This window comes from Thamnophis sirtalis, unplaced genomic scaffold, assembly GCF_051295495.1.
Source record: "Thamnophis sirtalis isolate CommonGarterSnake01/CBP01778 unplaced genomic scaffold, rThaSir2_p1.2 scaffold_15, whole genome shotgun sequence".
Classification (NCBI taxonomy): domain Eukaryota; kingdom Metazoa; phylum Chordata; class Lepidosauria; order Squamata; family Natricidae; genus Thamnophis; species Thamnophis sirtalis.
Genome location: NW_028261395.1, coordinates 9488603 through 9507119, shown reverse-complemented (window position 1 = coordinate 9507119; position 18517 = coordinate 9488603). Strand labels below are relative to the sequence as shown.

The 18517-nt window shown below is 42.9% G+C and overlaps 1 protein-coding gene across 2 annotated transcripts in view; it reads right to left on the bottom strand.

Moving 5' to 3' along the window:
- The window catches only part of UBE2D1 (ubiquitin conjugating enzyme E2 D1), a 38405-nt gene that overhangs the window by 6737 nt on the left and 13151 nt on the right, over positions 1-18517 (bottom strand). The window contains exons 2-5 of one of the 2 annotated variants that reach the window (XM_087702645.1): positions 12597-12731; positions 10469-10532; positions 10341-10372; positions 1463-1540 (exon numbers count right to left, since the gene is read on the bottom strand). In XM_087702645.1, the coding sequence (XP_087558771.1) occupies positions 1463-1540; positions 10341-10349 (87 nt within the window). In that variant the 5' untranslated portion in view covers positions 10350-10372; positions 10469-10532; positions 12597-12731. The remainder of the gene's footprint in view (positions 1-1462; positions 1541-10340; positions 10373-10468; positions 10533-12596; positions 12732-18517) is intronic. The other variant, XM_087702644.1, reaches the window with a different exon arrangement.

The following is an 18517-nucleotide window of genomic DNA, read 5'->3' as shown; positions in this document are numbered from 1 at the left end:
TATGTCTCCACGGATAAGGGCTTCGCGATTTTGTCTTGCCACGAATAGCTCAACCTACTGTTGGAAGGACAGAGCTATCCTGCCCAATTCTGATCACGATTGTGTTTTCATAAAACACATACTCATTCATTTTTCCAGACTTTAAGATATCATAAGTGGGGAAATTTATTAATTTAAAACATTTATATAGCCACCCACTTTATTACTAACTCTGGTAGCTCCCAATTATCTCTTTAAGAGTTATTGAATCTGGCAAAATGAATGAATCTAAGTGTAATGAATTTATTCAAATACACATCTTTACAATGTCTTAAAATTATGTTCTCAGAAGAAATCAGTATGTGTATTAATTTGATTTTGAGATATTAATATCTTAATTAATATTTTTGGATGTCCATATTCTTGTTGCATATTTATTACATTGAAGTTCATAGCTGGGCAATTTAGCATTAGAAAAATAAATTTATGGTCCTAGTTACTCAATGGAGTAAAGTCTTGGTGTTAATTGTAATTTATGAATGAGTTGCTTTTAGATGTAGAATATGTATAGCTGATTATAATGAAACAAGGTATTTTATTCATACATTTGGGTAAAATAGTTGTGTGTGTGTGTATGTATACATAGACACACATATACATATACATACACACACACACATAGATACTACAATCAATTCAAATAAAATCAAGTCATCTTTTGCCTAAAACAAACAATTGAAGCAAAGTGCCCCTTTGAGACTTCATACAACCCTAATATAAAATGTTTATGTTAAAATGTCAAGAAATTCAGTTTCTGCGATGTAGGTGTTTTATGTTTTTTTCCCTCCTGCTAATTTAGTAGGGAATGAATCCAATACTTTTTCTTCACTCTATTGTTCATACAACAACAGTTGTAACCAAATTATCTGGGTAAAATACACTACCACGTAAAATGATTGGAGCATTAAGTCATTCCTTGGATCTTTATATAGCTTTCTACCAAAAGCATGTTATCAGAGTAATTTCCAAATCCACGGAAACATTTAAATCACATTATGTTAGCAATAGTGCCACGAGATGTAGGTTCACACTATTGCTCTTGGACAGCCAAAACATTCAGTTCAATGTATCAATTCCTGCCTTCCTGACCTGATAGGAGATGCATTTCCTCTAAAATGCATACTGATGTTTATGTTTCCTCTAAAATGCAAACATATGTGAGAGTGTCCCAAAGGTGCTTTTTCAGGAGGCAACTGGACTTTCTTGTTTTCCTTTTGAAGACGTCAAATTTAAAATGTTGCAAACTAATTTGTTTTTTTTTAAAATTCTTTTGTGCTTGTCTCAAAGTGCTCTGTCCTCTTATCTATTTATTCTATTCTTATTTTAATAAAATATCTATGCCCAGCAAATTTCCCCATCAGAACGTAAGGCCAAGCCCTGATATTCAAATGAACCAACGGCATTTTTAAAAGTAAGTGTTTACCTTTGGTGGTTTGAATGGGTAGTCTGTTGGAAAATGGACTGTAAGAAAAAAGACTCCTCCTTGATATGCACTGTCAGGCTGGAAAAGAAACAAAATAAAAAGATAAAAGCTTGCCATCATTTGCATGAGATTTCTATTTAATTCGGAGTGCAGATTGTAGGTTGCTGTCATTTTTTAAAGCCAATTTTCATCCAAACATGCAGAAAATCTTGATTATCTTTTTCCTAAAATAATATTTGATTATGACCCCACTGTTTTAATCTTTACATCATTTTCTGCAGCGAGGGACAGGAGGTATTGACACGCCCATTTGACCACGAGACTGGGATGAAGCTGAAGACACGCCTCTGTGCTCCACCCTTTCTTCTCCACTTCATTTCATTTCATTTCATTTTCATTTTACTTTATTTGTATGCCGCCCTTTTCCCTGAAAGGGACTCAGGGCGGCTCACAACTCAACGGAGGGGAAAGACAAACAAAGTTACAAAACATAAATGCCATACACAATTAAAAAGCACAACAATCATACCATTCGAGGTGGGGCTTTAGCCCCAGGCCTGTCGGAACAGCCAGGTTTTAACGGCTTTGCGGAAGGCCTGGAGGGTGATGAGGGTTCGAATCTCCACGGGGAGTTCGTTCCACAGGGTCAGAGCAGCCACAGAGAAGGCTCTCCTCCGGGTAGTCGCCAGTCGACACTGGCCGGCTGATGGAATTCGGAGGAGGCCTAGTCTGTGGGATCTTATTGGTCTAGTGGAGGTAATTGGCAGTAGGCGGTCTCTCAAGTACCCAGATCCAATACCATGAAGGGCTTTGTAGGTGATAAGTAGCACCTTGAAGCGTACCCGGAGATCAACAGGCAGCCAGTGCAGCTCGCGGAGGATAGGTGTTACGTGGGTGAATTGAGGCGCACCCACGATCGCTCACGCGGCTGCATTCTGGACAAGCTGAAGTCGCCGAATACTCTTCAAGGGCAGCCCCATGTAGAGCACGTTGCAGTACTTCATTTCAGTCGGGCTAAAAGACGAGACATATTTTTAACTTCTCCTGCGATTTCTCTCTCTACTGGAACCTCCTTGCCTCTGCAGCCACCGTAGCTAGCTCTCTGCTCTAGGTTGTAAGTAGCTCTACCTGGTTTTCCTTTCTAACCACCAGGGAGTGTTACTTTGTATCCTTGGGATCGGAGAGAGTGCTGAGGTCGCGGCAGCCATTTCCGTCTTTGCCAAGCACGTGGCACCGATCCCTGGGGGTTTTACGCGATTGGGAGGCTAGAGGCTAGGATTCCCAGCCCAGAACCCCCCCCCCCAATCACACCAATCAACGGCTTTGGTGGCTGGATTCGGGCCGCAGAGAGTTTGGAACGCTGGGAAGAGAGCGAAGAAGTTTTTTGTTTTGAACTGTGAGTGCGCCGCGGAGCGGAGGAGAGCGCGTGAAGCGACCCAGGTCGAGGCAAGCCTCGCTGGCAGCCCCCAAACACAGTGTTCTCAGTACTGAGGCAGGGGCTGCCCAGAAGGGGAGAAAGCAGCATTCATCCAGTTTGTTTTCTCTTTAACTGTTGCAGTTAAAGAGGAGAAGAGAAGAAGAGCCAGGAGGCTGTGCAAGGAGGGTGAATAGTTTTTTTTTATTTTCCTTATCCCCCCCATGTGGCCAAGATGGTGGAGGAGGCGGGGGGGGTCTCCTTCTCCCCCATGCTCCCCTGGGGAGGGACCTACAACCAGGCAGCGACCCACTGCTTCTGCCAGGGCCCTTAAGGTTGCAAACCCCCGCCCCTCTCATGCCACCCAGAGGGACGAACTGAGGAGGCACAAGGCTCTCTCAAAGTACTTTTCCAGGGCTGAAAAACTGAGGGCCTTGCAAGGTAGGCTTAGTGCCTCTCTCCCCCCCCCCCCATTCCAGATCTCCATTGGGGGGTGAGTTCCAGCCTGGACTCTCTCTAGATTCCCCACGGAGATTTTTGGGAGAACGGTCTCCTTCTCCTCCCCTTTCCCTGGAGGACTTGGAAGAGTCCTGTGCCCACATGTATCCTAGAGAGGATCAGGCCCTGCCCAAGTCCAGTCTAGCTCCCCAAGCTGGGGTAGCTCAGGAACCAGAGAATTCCAGCTGGGATTTTCTGGATGTAGATGATCTGCCAAGGGGGCTGCAAAATCTCATCGAAAGAGCAATTGCCTCTGGAATTGAGCATGGATTGCAGCAGCAGATTGCTCGGTCCTAAGCTCCAGATCAAGGAGGGAATCCTAGGGCCAGCTCATCCCAAGCTCGGCCTCCATCCAATCCCGAGAGCCGCCCTACCTCTCCTTCCCTCATTAGTGAAGGTTCAGTAGCAGGGGACAGACCCCAGAGAGATCCTGACCTGTCTGAGGATGAGGAGGATGACAAGCCGGAAAGTCCGGCATTTACTGGACTATTCCCCCCAGATTTATTCCGATCTCTTCTAGTCCAAATGGCAGCTGGCATCGGCTGACTACATGGGGGGCTCCCTCTTCGGGGCAGCCCTGGAAGCGCTCCTTGTGGAGGACAAAAACAAGAAAAGTCTTACCCACCTCAGCGAAGGCGGAACAAAGGTCAACCCCGTTTTACCGCAAGCCCTCGTACAGGCCCCCGGAACAAGAGGCTCAGCAGAACAAGTACTCTTTTCCCAGATCAGAGATGACATCTGACCACAACTTAGGGACAGGTCCCGCTTCCAGCCTCAGAGTAAGCGGCCCTTTCGAGGGGGAGGTGGGCGCCCCTACTGCCGGGGCAAATAGGTTGAACCCGACCCCACCCATTGGCAGTCGCCTGGCTCTCTTCTCCGAGGCCTGGGCGAGAATTTCCTCTGACGCCTGGGTAATCAGCACTGTCTCACACGGGTTTCAGCTAGAGTTCCTCTCCATCTCCTCCAACCACTTTCGCACATTTCCCCCGACACAAAATCTAGACAAATGCAGGTGGATGCGTCAGGCCATTAAGCAACTGCTTGACATCTCCGCGATAGAACCGGTCCCCTTGGACCAGATGGGCCGGGGGTTCTTCTCAAATCTGTTCCTTGTGGGGGTTGGAGAGCTATTCTCGACTTGAAGCTCTTGAACCAATATCTTGTGTACCGCAGGTTCAAGATGCCTCACTTAAATCCATTCTAGCAGGCATATGGGAGGGGGATTACATGGCTTCTGTAGCTCTCACAGAGGCTTATCTCCATATTCCCATCCTCTCATGCCACAGGCTGTACCTGCAATTCTCCTACCTGGGCCACCACTTCCAATACAGGATCCTTCCCTTTGGGTTATCCTCTGCACCTAGGTCATTCACCAAGGTACTGGCGGTGGTGGCAGCCTATCTAAGGGGCTTTCCCATTAGGCTACATTGCTACCTTGATGACGTCCTCATCCAGGGGGCATCCCCGGGTCATATGAGGGCGGACCTCTGGCAGGTCGTGGACATCCTTCAGGGTCTAGGGTTCTCCGTCAACTTCGAAAAGAATTCCCTCACCCCATCAACTAGAATTCTCCATTTATGGACAGTCATAGACTCCTGTGCAGGAAAGATGTTTCTCTCCCTGGACCGCAGGGCCAGCTTGGTTAAGATGATTAAGCAGGTCCATAGGGATCGTTATGTTCCCATAGCCTTTCTATCCAGCTTGTTGGGGAAACTCATATCCTGCATCGAGGTAGTACCATGGGAACGGTTGCATGCCAGGACTCTGCAGTGGCGACTCCTACCGTTCCGGAGAGCCAACACCAGCAGCTCACTGACCAGGGTCGAGGCCACCACTCAGGTACAGATTTCCCTCAAGTGGTGGCTGTCCCCAGCCTTGCTCAAGGGATGTGAGCTCAGGGACCAGGAGCGCCTCGTTCCCACCAGGGATGCCAGCCTGTTCGGCTGGGGGGCCGACCCTGGGGTCCCAGTTGGCACAGGGCCAGTGGTCCTGGCTGGAGCTCCGGCCGATCCATCTGGCGCTTCTATATTTCTGGACTCTTTCGAGGGTCATCACGTCCTGGTACAAACTAACCACGTGGCGGCCAAGGCCCACATCAATCGGCAGGGTGGCATGCGTTCCAGGGCACTGCACACCGAAGCGATGTCTCTGGGCAGCTGGGCAGAGAGACTTCTGTGGTTGATTCGGGCGGAGCACATTACGGGAATCGGCAACCATCAGGCCGACTGGCTCAGTCGAGAGACGGTGGACAACGGAGAGTGGAACCTGTCCCAGGAGCTGTTCCAGAGCATCTGCTGGAGGTTTGGACAGCCCAAGGTTTGGACGAGCTCTTCACCACTCCAGCCAACACCCAGCTTCCACAGTTCTTCTCTCGGTTCCCAGCTCGGGGAGCGGAAGGAGTTGACACCCATCGTGCAAGGTGAGCAAGGGGACTTCTGTACGCTTTTCCTCCCCTCCCCCTCCTTTCGGGGGTAGTTCAGAAGCTAGTCAGGGAGCAGGCAGAGCTGATCCTGGGGGCTCCTCACTGGCCGAGGAGACCCTGGTTCGCAGACCTCAAGATCCTGTCAGTCCAGCCTCCATGGCGGATACTGGGGAGGGAAATAGAGTTGCACCAAGGGAAGCTGATGCACCCAGAATCACACTGGCTGCAACTAGCTGTGTGGAGATTGAGCGGAGGCGCCTAAAGGGAGCTCAATTTTCTCTGCGGGTGATTAGAACCATAGAGGCCTCTCGCAGAAATGCCACCTCGAGGATCTATGACTCTACATGGGTGGCTTTCGTTTCCTGGTGCCAGGCATTGAACCCACCAGGGCCTTGGTACCGCAGGTTCTGGAATTCATCCAGGATGGCCTAGACAAGGGTCTCGCCTGGGGGACTGTGTGCAGGCAACTAGCCGCCCTTGGTACGATCCTCCTGGCCAAGGGCCCAGTTCCTCTCACCCAACTTCCTGTTGTGAAGAGGTTCCTTCGGTGGGGTTCCAACCTGCACCCCCCATTGGTGCATAGATTCCCCATGTGGAATCTTCCCACCGTGCTACGGGCTCTCATGGAGGAGCTCTTTGAGCTGTTGAGAACGGTTAGCCTGAAACACCTAACCCTTAAGGTGGTATTCCTAGTCGCCATCACATCGGCTAGAAGGGTGTCAGAGCTAGGAGCACTCTCCTCTAGGGAGGACTTGTGCATGTTCCACAACAGGGTTATGTTGAGATTGGACCCAGCCTTCCTTCCTAAGGTGAATTCCATATTCCACCGTTTCCAGGAACCTGTTGTCTCCGATTTCTGCCCTAATCCGGCTTGAGAATGGGAACAGCAGTGGCACCAGTTGGACGTCAGATGGGCCCTGCGTATTTACCTGAAGTGGACAGCCTCCTTCTGGAGGTCAGAGTCACTTTTTCTATCTTTCCAACCGTCGTCTCTGGGTAGGAGGGTAACGCCTTCCACCATTAGCCGGTGGATCCGCTTAGCCATACGAATCCCAGAGGTTGCCAGTGCCAGCCGGCATCATGGCACACTCGATGAGGAGCACTGCCACCTCGGCGGCTTGGGCCTCCCAGGCCCCCATAGAGGACATTTGCACAGCGTTTGGGCGCAGGGTGCTACAGCAAGTAATTGCAGAGCATGAGTTCCCCGCCCATGGGACTTAGCTTTGGTAGGTCCCATCCACTGGAGCCTCCTGTCCCTTGTCCGGAAAATGGCAGTTGGTCTTACCCGAACTGCTATTTTTGGGGCTCGGACAGGAGGCTCCAGTTCCCGCCCTAGGTAGTATGATAGCTGGAATGGTGGGAGTTCTCCTTTGTGACTTGTTTTCAGGTCTGAGGGGAGCTCAGTTCAATGAAGTGGAGAAGAAAGGGTGGAGCACAGCTCGTGGCCAAATGGGCGTGTCAATACCATCCACTGGAGCTCCTGTCCCAGCCCCGAAAATAGCAGTTCAGGTAAGACCAACTGCCATTTTAGAGAGAAATCATCCAGACAGCACTTTATGCTGACAGTTAAACTCTAATCTATCTCAGTAAGAAGGCTGGTGAATGGTGATTTTCTTACAGCTTTAAAGTATATGTTAAGGAAAGTGATGGTAGATTTCTTGCTTGTGTAAAAACATCCATCAATTGCTCTCCCTAAAGTGGGGTTAAAGGTAAAAGTAGAGGTTCCCTCTCACATATGTGCTAGTCGTTCCCAACTCTAAGGATTGGTGCTCATCTCAGTTTCAAAGTCGAAGAGCCAGAGCTGTCTGAAGACGTCTCTGTGGTCATGTGGCTGGCATGACTAAATGCTGAAGGCGCACGGAATGCTGTTACCTTCCCACCAAAGTGGTCCCTATTTTTCTATTTGAATTTTTTACGTGCTTTTGAACTGATAGGTTGGCAGAAGCTGGAACAAGTAACGGGAGCTCACTCCGTTATGCGGCACTAGGGATTCGAACCATTGAACTGCTGACCTTCTGATCGACAAGCTCAACATCTTAAGTAGGGATAAAAGGAAATTCCGACAGTTGGCTAAACCCATGAATGTAGCCATCTCAGTGCCTGATCTGTGGGGGAGGTGGTTTCTGCCTTTTCTGCTTTCTCAGAAATCCTGTGATTGACCCACATATTATTTTTTACCCTACTTCTCTGTTGTGCTCCCTTGCTCTTACTTGCTGTTTTAAAAAGAGGCTGATAGGAGGTTTTTGACAGAGCTAGCAGACAAACTCCCTGCTTCTCCTGCCATCCCTTCCTGCCCTGGTACTGTAAGTCATCCACTCTGCTGTTCTTATTCCTACTACAGAAAAGCAATCAAAAGATGCAGAACCAAACACAGGAAGGATTGCAGCATTCCAGATTAATGCAAAAGCAGTAACAGAATAGCCGTCATAACAGCTAAATGTAGTATAGGCAAACTAAATACATAACACAATATAAAACATCAGCAGTAAAGCAATATAATATAGATTTCCTAATATCAATACAACCAAAATGTAAATTTATACTGAATATTGATAAAGTTCTTCTGAATTCACAAATATTTTGCTAAAAGCAGTATTGTAAGGGCTTTTAAACTTCAAATGGTTAGATGCCAGACATATTATAGAAAAAAATATAGAATATTTTTCAGAAAGTAGAATCTAGAAAAATCCCTAAAATGTGACACAGTAATTTAACATGAGGAAAAACCAATCAACCTTGATTGCATGATGGAGCCGAGGGTATAACATAAATTATAGTAAAGTTCTTCAGATAGCAGGATGTAGGATATATGGCCTGTCAGTTAACACCATTCATTTAACCTGATTACAATCCCAGATTCACCAGTATAGAGACTAGCAAAAGAATAATTATTGAGAATTCTATAGCCATATAAACTGTATCTGAACCAGAAGGTGGAGAACCATTAAGGTCTGGCAACACAGTAAAACAATGAATGAATTCTTCAAATATTTATTTAAAGTGAATTTCTAATCATTAAGAATTGCTCACAATCATGAACAGTCATGCATGTAGAAATAAAAAATAAAAATAAATATAGGATTGAACTAATCTGCTTAGACCCAGGAACAAAGTAGCAAGATGCATTACAAATAAATTAGTGGTTGAAAACAATTAGGCAATGTCATAAACCCTTAAAGTAATAAATTCATATACACAGCATCCCCTTTTGAATTAGCCTGGCCTAAGTGAATATTTCTGGACCGATGCTATGAAAGATCTTCTCCAAGGTTAAAGATATATTTAAATCTGGCTCTCCCTACTTCTAATTCAATACTTATTATTATACGTTGTTGTTTCTCCTTTTTCCTGGAACAAATTCTCTCTGCTCTATCACTTCCAACCACAAGGCAGATGAGTATTTGTTTAATCAACTTGTGATATTGTAGACCAGGGGTCCCCAAACCTGGCAACTTTAAGACTTGTGGACTTCAACGTCCAGAATTTTCCAGCTAGCTGGCTGGAGAATTCTGGGAGTTGAAGTCCACAAGTCTTAAAGTTGCCAAGTTTGAAGACCTCTGTTGTAGACTGAAGAGACTTCAATTCTTTTGTTTCTTTTTATATCTTCTATCCCATTTCATTTTCACACCTAAAATCTAGAACATCACCTGTTTTCCATATTTCCTCTTTCTACCTTGGGTTAAGGGTAACTGCAATTAGTTACTTACTTATGGTACCATGTACAATACTAACAAATTTATTATTATATAAATGTTCATAGATCAGAGTCCACCATCAAATGTATATAATAAGTCCTGACAAACACATTCTGTCATTTAATCATCAAATATTGATTTGGATTTCTCTTCTGTTCATTTACTTTCCATTTTGTTAATAGATCAAAATCACCTATAAACACTTCTATTTCTGAAAATATTCTTAATTTACATCATTTCTACATAACTGCCTAACACATTTGCACAGTATTGCATGTTAAATAGAGTTAATGTATATTTTGTAATCAGAAGATGTTATCCTTGTTTAATCAGTGAGAAATGGTGTTCCTTCTATTTAATCGTTAAAGGTATTTAAGAAAGATTTTATACAATATGGCTTCTCAAACCTCAGAATATTTTACAAGCCACATAGCAACTTCCTAGAATATAAAATTAGTTTGCATTTTCTTATTTGCTGAGATGGATCTCAGTAATACATACCATGCTGCTCCACTCATCCAGGATCACATCCCAGATGAGTTTTATTAGAGGCCAACCTAATATTATGCACGTCCAGGATTGTATAAGTTTTGATAACCAGTAAGTGGCAGTGTAGGAGGTGCTGGAGTGCAGAATAGATGCAACACCTCATTCCTATACTTTACTATTACTATTTAGAGCTAACCAAGATTTATGACTTCATGCACACATCACTCTATGCTAAATCTAAACAATATGCATTAGAATTTAGGTTGAGATATATACAGAAATCAATTGCATTAAAGCTTAGTTTATTATTAACAAAGTAAACAAAATAAATGAACTCAGTCATAAAAATTACATACTTACAGGTCCCATAATAGTCGCTTGCCAATGAAACACTGAAAAACACAAAATATTATTTCTTATTAGGTATTTAACGATACTATATATTATAAATATTTAAACTATTTTGCCATCAACTATAAAGATCTTACAGTCATCTCCAACAGGTCCAGCTGAACAATGTGCAGGTGGATCACGCTGCAGATCACTTAGCTCCTGTAAGAAACATTAAAAAAAAAACATTTGGAAGGTTATAAGCAAACTCAAGATTAATTATCCAAATTTGGATCCAATTTATTGATTTGATTAAGCATGTTCAAAATTTACAACTAAAAAAATGAAAATAAATTTTAGTCAAAATAAAATTCAATGAATGCACAGTGGAATTAAAATAATTAGTATTGAGCACTACTGTGAGATGCGTGATCTCCACATATTTAATGAACGTTATACATTTATCATTAATACAATCAATGACTCCCATATTATTTCAATTTTAAAGTTGTTAGCCTGTGTGGAAAGACATAAATGCAGGCTTCTAAACCCCCTGATTAAATAGAATTATGACAAAAGTTGAGCCTTATTTATCTGAGTAGAATTCTGCAATGAATTAAGTCAAAACCCTCAAAGAAAGAGCCAGTGATAAATCATATTACCATGTTCTGAAGTTATTGCTTTATTGATTATTGCACAATTTCATTAACAACAAGTTTCAAGGAGGTAAAGATAAGATTTTCAGACATACAAAATGTATAGAAAGATTCAGTAAGTCTAAAAACTTTAATTCTAACTGAGCATACAAATATTAATGTATGTTGTACTTCATTTATTTTTTAAAAAATTATATTGCAACAGAAAGGAACTTCCATATACTATACTAATAAAGTATATTAAAAGTATTAACATAATAAATACCTAACATAATAAAGTCATAAATGCATCCAGGCTTCCAGAGGTGCTAATGATTGGGCCAAAGGGGTTTGTGAAGGAATTTTGAAAGGAATTTACTATGACTAAAAAGATTCAATTTTTCATGCTCATCTTCTTCATTTTTGAAAGCAAAGGAGCTCAATTTATATGGAGGCTACAGATATGGTTTGCATATGTTTTAAATAAACACAATTTATTCAGCCCTAGAATTACAGAGATGTTGTCAGAAAAACTACAGCTTCAAATGAGCTGATGTAGGTGAAGGATGCAAAATTCAATGAATTAATAACAAGAGCTTCCCAAGTTACATTCATAATGTAGTACAATAGATCTGACTATTTGAGAGACCGCCTCCTGCCAATTACCTCCCTGCGTCCCATCAGATCGCACAGAGTAGGCCTCCTCCGAATTCCATCCGCCAGTCAGTGCCGACTGGCGACTACGCGGAGGAGAGCCTTCTCAGTTGCAGCTCCGACATTATGGAACAACCTCCCCGTGGAGATCCGTACCCTCACCACAGTCCAGGCCTTCCGCACAGCCCTCAAGAACTGGCTATCCCGTCAGGCCTGGGGATAGGATTACTCTCACCCCGCCCGAATGTTGAGTGAATGTTGTGTTTTTATGACCAATTTCCTTTAATCACGATTTTTTTTCTTTTTAAGTTTTGTCTTGCACCCCCTTCCCTTTATTGCTGTAAGCCGCCCTGAGTCCCCTCAGGGAAAAGGGCGGCATATAAATTTGCAATAAAACTAAAAAAAAAAAAAAAAAAAAAATAACAAAAGGTAAAGAAATGCCTGCTGAATGAAAAGGGCAAAATGTTGGCAGGTTAACACAGGAAAAACAGAACCTATGCTTGTAGATGTTCCATTTGGCAAGTGTAAAGAGCAGGGCGAAGGGGCAGGTTGAAATGTAGTCATGGAATACCTGCTCAGTTGCAGTGAGATGAAATCTCCAGAATCAGATAAACTAGATTTTACGGTATGAAGGAATATGCTGACTATCAGGTGTGACATAATTGTCTTTGACAATTCTTGGAGAAACGATGAAATTCCAGAAAACTGGAGAACAAATATTGTCTTTATCTTCAAGAAGAGAGAAAAAGGTACTTGGGAAGATTCCAGACCATATTGTAAAAAGGATGATCTAAATAACCTTAAAAATAAAACTGTGATTACCAGTAGTTATCATGGATTGAGTAGAATTAGGGAAGAGACCTTAAATTAACTGACGTATTTGACAAAGAACCCAAACTATCCTGTTTAGCAAGGTTACCAGTTAAAGTAAGACAATGAATACTGCACATAGCTGGTCCAAGAAATGTATCTGAAGCCTGCTCAATAATTCTTCTACCTGAGAGTGATATCAAGTGGAGTGATGAAATGAAATCAGTCCTGAATCTGGTACTCTTCAGTATTTTTTTTTCATGACTTTGATGTGAAGGAAATGCTTCTCAAATTTTCAGGCATAAAATTGGGTAGATTAATACTGTAGAAAACAGAAATAAAATTCAATATTATCTTGGTAAGTAAGAAAAATAGATTTCTCTAAGTAATCTACCAACTCTCAAGTATTATGTGCAATTCTCAGCATTAAGTAGCAATAATGTTTTAGAGAAATTGGAACAGGTGGTAGGGGAGGACACAGGGTGATCTAGAAAGTATGTCCCATGTCTAAATATCTGGGAATATTTAGCCAGAAAAGAGAAACTTGAGAGAATATATGATTAAACTCTACATAAATATCTAAAATACCTACAAAGATGACACAGAAGATGGCTGGGACTTGATCTGATCTCAGGGAGCTCTTAAGATAACAGGAATCAAAATTAATAGATTTAAATTACATAAAGGCAGACTTGAACTGAATCTTAGAAAACAAATTTCTATCAGTAACGATAGCTTGACTGTGAATCCAGTTACTGAGGGAAGGCAATTTATTAGATGTGTTCAATTAGGAGATAGACAACTATCTGTCAAAGATGTTTTAATCTGGATACCTGCATGAAACATGGGGTTAGATTTGATGGCCCAAATAGTTGGAATATGTGTTGAAATGTATATAGTGCCACAGAAGCAATTTCCTTGAACAGGGAATTAATACCTAGCAAAACATATATTATTAAATACAGCTCCAGGACAATCATAAGTTTGATCTATATATTTCAGTTCTGGCGCTCAATTCCAGATATGGTATACAGTATGTATAATGTATCTCTTTTAATAAAATAAAATTTAAATCCAATATAAAACAAAAGCAATGTCTTGGGTGATATACTGTAATACAAACTAATTCCCTCAATACAGTATATCAGTTCAGTAGGTTAATTTTTTAAAATTCATTACACAAACTAATAAAGGAGAATATTTTTGGTTCAGGATTCACATGAGGGGTCCTTGGTGCTCTCTGAGCTTGCTGTTTTCTTGCAGACATTTCATTACCCAAACTAGGTAACATCATCAGTGCTAGTAAGGAGTGGGGTTCACTGTCAGTTACACAAATTGTTAAGAACTGTATTTTTAGCAGTTAATTAATTCTTGCCTAAAGGCAAGACTAACTTAGAAAAATATTAATAGTATAGTAAAGTTTAGAGTTTATTGTACTGGTACAAATAGAAACTTGGTAAGAACCATTCTAACCACCAGAATTAGCGAAGATTCTTTAAAACTGGAATATTAAAAAATACATGCCCTTAAGAATAAACCTGTGTGAAGCAAAAAGGCAGAGAAGTAAAATGTTAAAATTATACTCAGAACAGTACTACATTAAAGCCAAATGTTAACACTTTCAAATGCTATTTACACTGGAGAATCTCACTGGAACTGATGGATTTCATATCTTCATCACACCCATCTGTTCCTGGAAGCTCACCCAAGTTGGGTGGGTGGGAGTGGCGTTGCATTGGGAAACGTGATTGATGTTATTATTTCAAGAGAATAAGCTAACTGAATTCCATAGTCAGAATAGTATTAATTTTTGACTAGATCATAAATAGTTTGCTAAATTCCTAGCTTCATTATCAAGAGGCTATTCATACTTATTTTCAAGGTATTTTCATAATGGCTTACATTATATCATACCACACGCATAGTTATCCATGAAACCATTTTGTGAAATGAAATCACCTTGAGTTAAAGAGGACTATAATTACAATTTTAGAAGTTTAAATATCTTTATTTAAAATAAATGCCTAAAATACTCAAATATAAGAATACTATAAATCATTTTGAAGTAACGTAATTTAATTATCTATACAGATGCAAAAAATAGCTGAAATTAATTAATATGCAAAAAATATTGAGGCAAAACTAGTATTATAATCATGATATTAAGGACTAATAGCAGTTCTTAAACACAGTAAGAACTAAATACAATATAGTCATGAATGTCTATCTTATTATAATTTTACATAGCCTTCCTACTACCGTACATATTTTTGAAAAAGAAAGCATCAACTTCAGAAGAAAAAAAATCTTTGGATTTTTTTTCTTTGGTCTTCTTAGAATTTCCCATGTATTTCTTGGGGAAACTGAGGTGTCTAAAATGTTTTCCACTTATTTTTCTTCCTGGGGCATCCCATCTCTAGAGGCTATTTACAAACATGGTGGTAGTTGGGATTTCCCACATTGTATTAATGTAAAACATAGTTTAAATTAGCACAATGTGTAAACCTAGCTATTATGGTTTGTGAATCATGGTTTATGGCTTAATATTACTATGAACCACGCATTATTCAATTCAATTCAATTCAATTCATTACATTTATATGCCGCCCTTTTCCCCCGAAATTGTTGATTATTCAACAATTTAAATTAGCCATAAACACAGTAGTGCATCTGATTTTTAACCGACCTTCCATTTCATCACATTTAAATGGTTATGACCCATCAGTAGACATCAACATTCATTTTTTAATCTTTAAATTACATTAAAATGAATAGTCATTCTGATACGAAGCCAAATGTTTGTTGTTCATCACATAATCCCCCTGACCTTTTAGAAGAACTATTAAGGTTATTTGCAATTCATTTTATTCTGAAAAACTAGCTGCATTTCACTCCTGAAAGGTCGTTTCAGTGTGTACTTGTCCAAAGAAATCAAAGGCAAAATCTTTCCAAGCGCCAGTACCTTTTTAAATCCAAGAGCTCAGGTTTCAGGGAGAAGAGAAAATAACTTATTTATGCAAAGTGCTGATACTACCAGTCCAAAGGAGAATCCACAAGTGTCCAATTTCCAAGTGTCATGAAAGCTGAATACAGCATAAGGCATATAACAAAGCTACTGAACTGCAGGCAGTGGGAAACTTGTTGATCTTTTTACAATTTTCAATTCCAGATGAAATAAAAGAACTTTAAAATGCTGACTAGTCTAAAATCTTCCTAGAAATCTACTTCACTGAAACACAGACATATCCTTAATTACCGTATATACTCGAGTATAGGTCGGCCCGAATATAAGCCGAGGCACCTAATTTTACCGCAAAAAAACTGGAAAGTTATTGACTCGAGTATAAGCCTAGGGTGGGAAATGCAGCAGCTACCGGTAAATTTCAAAAATAAAAATAGATACCAATAATGTTTTTGAATATTTATTTCAAAGAAAAACAGTAAACTAGCTCTGGGACATCGTTATGTGGCTGCTTGCCATAACAAGGAGGAGGTGGGACATCGTTGCAGAGTGGCAGGAGGGGGAGGAAGGGGAATCGTAAGACAGCCCTGCATTACATTAGAACGTGAGGAGGGGGGATGGTGCGGTGCGCGCTGCGCGGCAAACTGACACAGAGCGAGGGGAAACTCACAGGGGCGCCGGGCCATTCACGAGCGTCACCCAGCGGCATGGCCCCGCCCCTTTTTCTCCTCCATTTTGGGCAAATTTTTCACTGACTCGAGTATAAGCCGAGGTGGCTTTTTTCAGCCCAAAAAGTGGGCTGAAAAACTCGGCTTATACTTGAGTATATACAGTATACAGAAAAATGTATGTGTCAATGGTCCCTGTCTACATAAGAAATTAAAATGCTGATGCTAAAATCACTGAGACTATTTGACTGCTTTTAGGTTTGCCTTGTTACTTTATGAAATAGGGCATTGGTACTTATCTGATACTCCTCTTCTCATAGTGGGGGAGGAATATCCAGGATGAGTTGACCTTATCCTCTCGTTGATTGGACTGAGTCAGATAAGCTCTTGGAATACACCCCTGGTCCACCAGGCACCACCCAGTTATCGGCGAAGAACTCTATCCGACTCGTTGTGCCATCCACTCAAGACCTTTGTTATGGTTTCAAATTTTTTATTGAGTTATAACTTTAACATATTAGTACAACATCCATCATAACACATTTTACATTACCATATCAGGGAGGGTCTGGATACTCTTCCCCCACTATGAGAAGAAGCGTATCAGGTAAGTACCAACGCCCTTTATCCATAGTGAGGGGAGGAGTATCCAGGATGGGACGTACCAAAGCTAACACGTCCATAGGGAGAGTAACATACAGTGATCAGTGAAGTACGCAAAGTGCCCCCTGATGGGAGGTGAATTGGGTCTAGTGTTAGTTTTTGCAGAAGGAAGGCCCCCCACTGCCTCCTCTGCCCCCTCAAAAGGGCCGCTTCTGCTGCCTGCCTCTCTGCTGTCTATCTGAGTACCTCTGCCTGGCAGAAACCCCCCCCCCCGTACTGTCTGGCACCTGAGTACCGCACATCTGAACCCCTGAAGGAATCCTGACCCTCCTTTCTTGGAGCTGTGGGCAGCACCTTCCTCTTGTCCTTGTTCTCGACCAGGTAGGGGTCCAGAGCTGCCCCCAAAAGGGCCTCTCCTGTGAAAGGAGCAGATGCCAGGCGCCACTTATGGCGTACATCTACCTGCCACTGTCTCAGCCACAGCAATGGGTGAAGCGATCACCCTGGAGGCAAACCTGGCTGCAGACAAGGTGGTGTCCACCAGAAATTGAGTGGCTGCCACCAGTTTGTTGATGTCTTGGTGCACTCTGGCCTTGGTGATGGGGATATGTTGCTGCAGCTCCTGCAGCCAGAATAAGGAAGACCTGTTGAAGAAGAAGGCGGTGGTGGCTGCCTTCACCGCCCAGGCAGCTGCTTGATGCTTGAGGTCCGCCTTCCTGTCCTCCAACTTCAGAGCCTCCTCTGGTTCCCCTGGCAGAGTAGTGGGAGTATGTAGTGCCAATACTGGAGCATCAATGGAGGGCTGAGATAGCACCCCGGCCATGTCCTGGTCCACATTGTCTGTGGATGTGGGCCCCACTGTGGGGGGTGCCCATTGGTGCTTAACTGACTCAAGAAAGGCCTTGGGGTTGGCACCATGTCCATCTCAATGGCCTGCTCATCAAAGATGGTTTCTGCAGAGAACCCCTGGTGCTGAGGTGGTGCTTCTGCTGCTCTGTTTCCAAGTTTGGCGGCTGCCTTGGCCTTGAACATGAGTGACTTATACCAGTGTTTTTCAACCTTGGCAACTTGAAGATGTCCGGACTTCAACTCCCAGAATTCCCCAGCCAGCATTTGCTGGCTGGGGAATTCTGGGAGTTGAAGTCCGGACATCTTCAAGTTGCCAAGGTTGAAAAACACTGACTTATACAATGAAGACTGGAACAACCCGGTGAAGGCCAGCTTAGGAGGGGGCATGCCTTCAGATAGTTTATCCTCTCCCTCCTGGCAATCCAGGACACTGTCCTCTTGTGATGAGGCTGAGGAACTAGAGTTGTCTTCCCCCTGGGTTTCCAGGCCCTCTGGTATCCTAGGAGAGGATGCCACCTGAGGTTGCATTTGTGGCTGCTGAAATACCACTGTCATGTATTGCTGGAAGGCCCGCATCATTAGGTCCTGAAAATTAGGGACCCTTGTGGGGGGTTGCTGGCTGGAACCCAATGCCCACCTGTGTGTGGGGGGGGGGGGGAAACCCAGAGGTGGCAGCCCCGTGCGCAGGGCTGAACCCAGAGAAACAGTATGTGGGGGGGGGGGATTGCCACCCCTGAGGAACACCCCAAAGACCTGATGTGTCAATAGGGATCCTTGCTTGCAATGTGGGTGCCTCCTCTGTAGCCCCGCCTGTTGCAGGGACTCCAGGGGCCTTCCCCTTCTGTTCCAGGCCTGAGATGTACTTAAGGCCACTTGCCTTTTTGTAGAGCTGCTCCAGCTTCCTGTGCCTTCGCCTTTCATACTTCATACTCTCCGCCCTGAGGAAAAGGTGCTTTTTCTTGTCTCTAGCCTTTGTTCCCCCCACTTTCTGGGCAGCCTCTGGGGTGGTCATTAACCTTGGTTGAT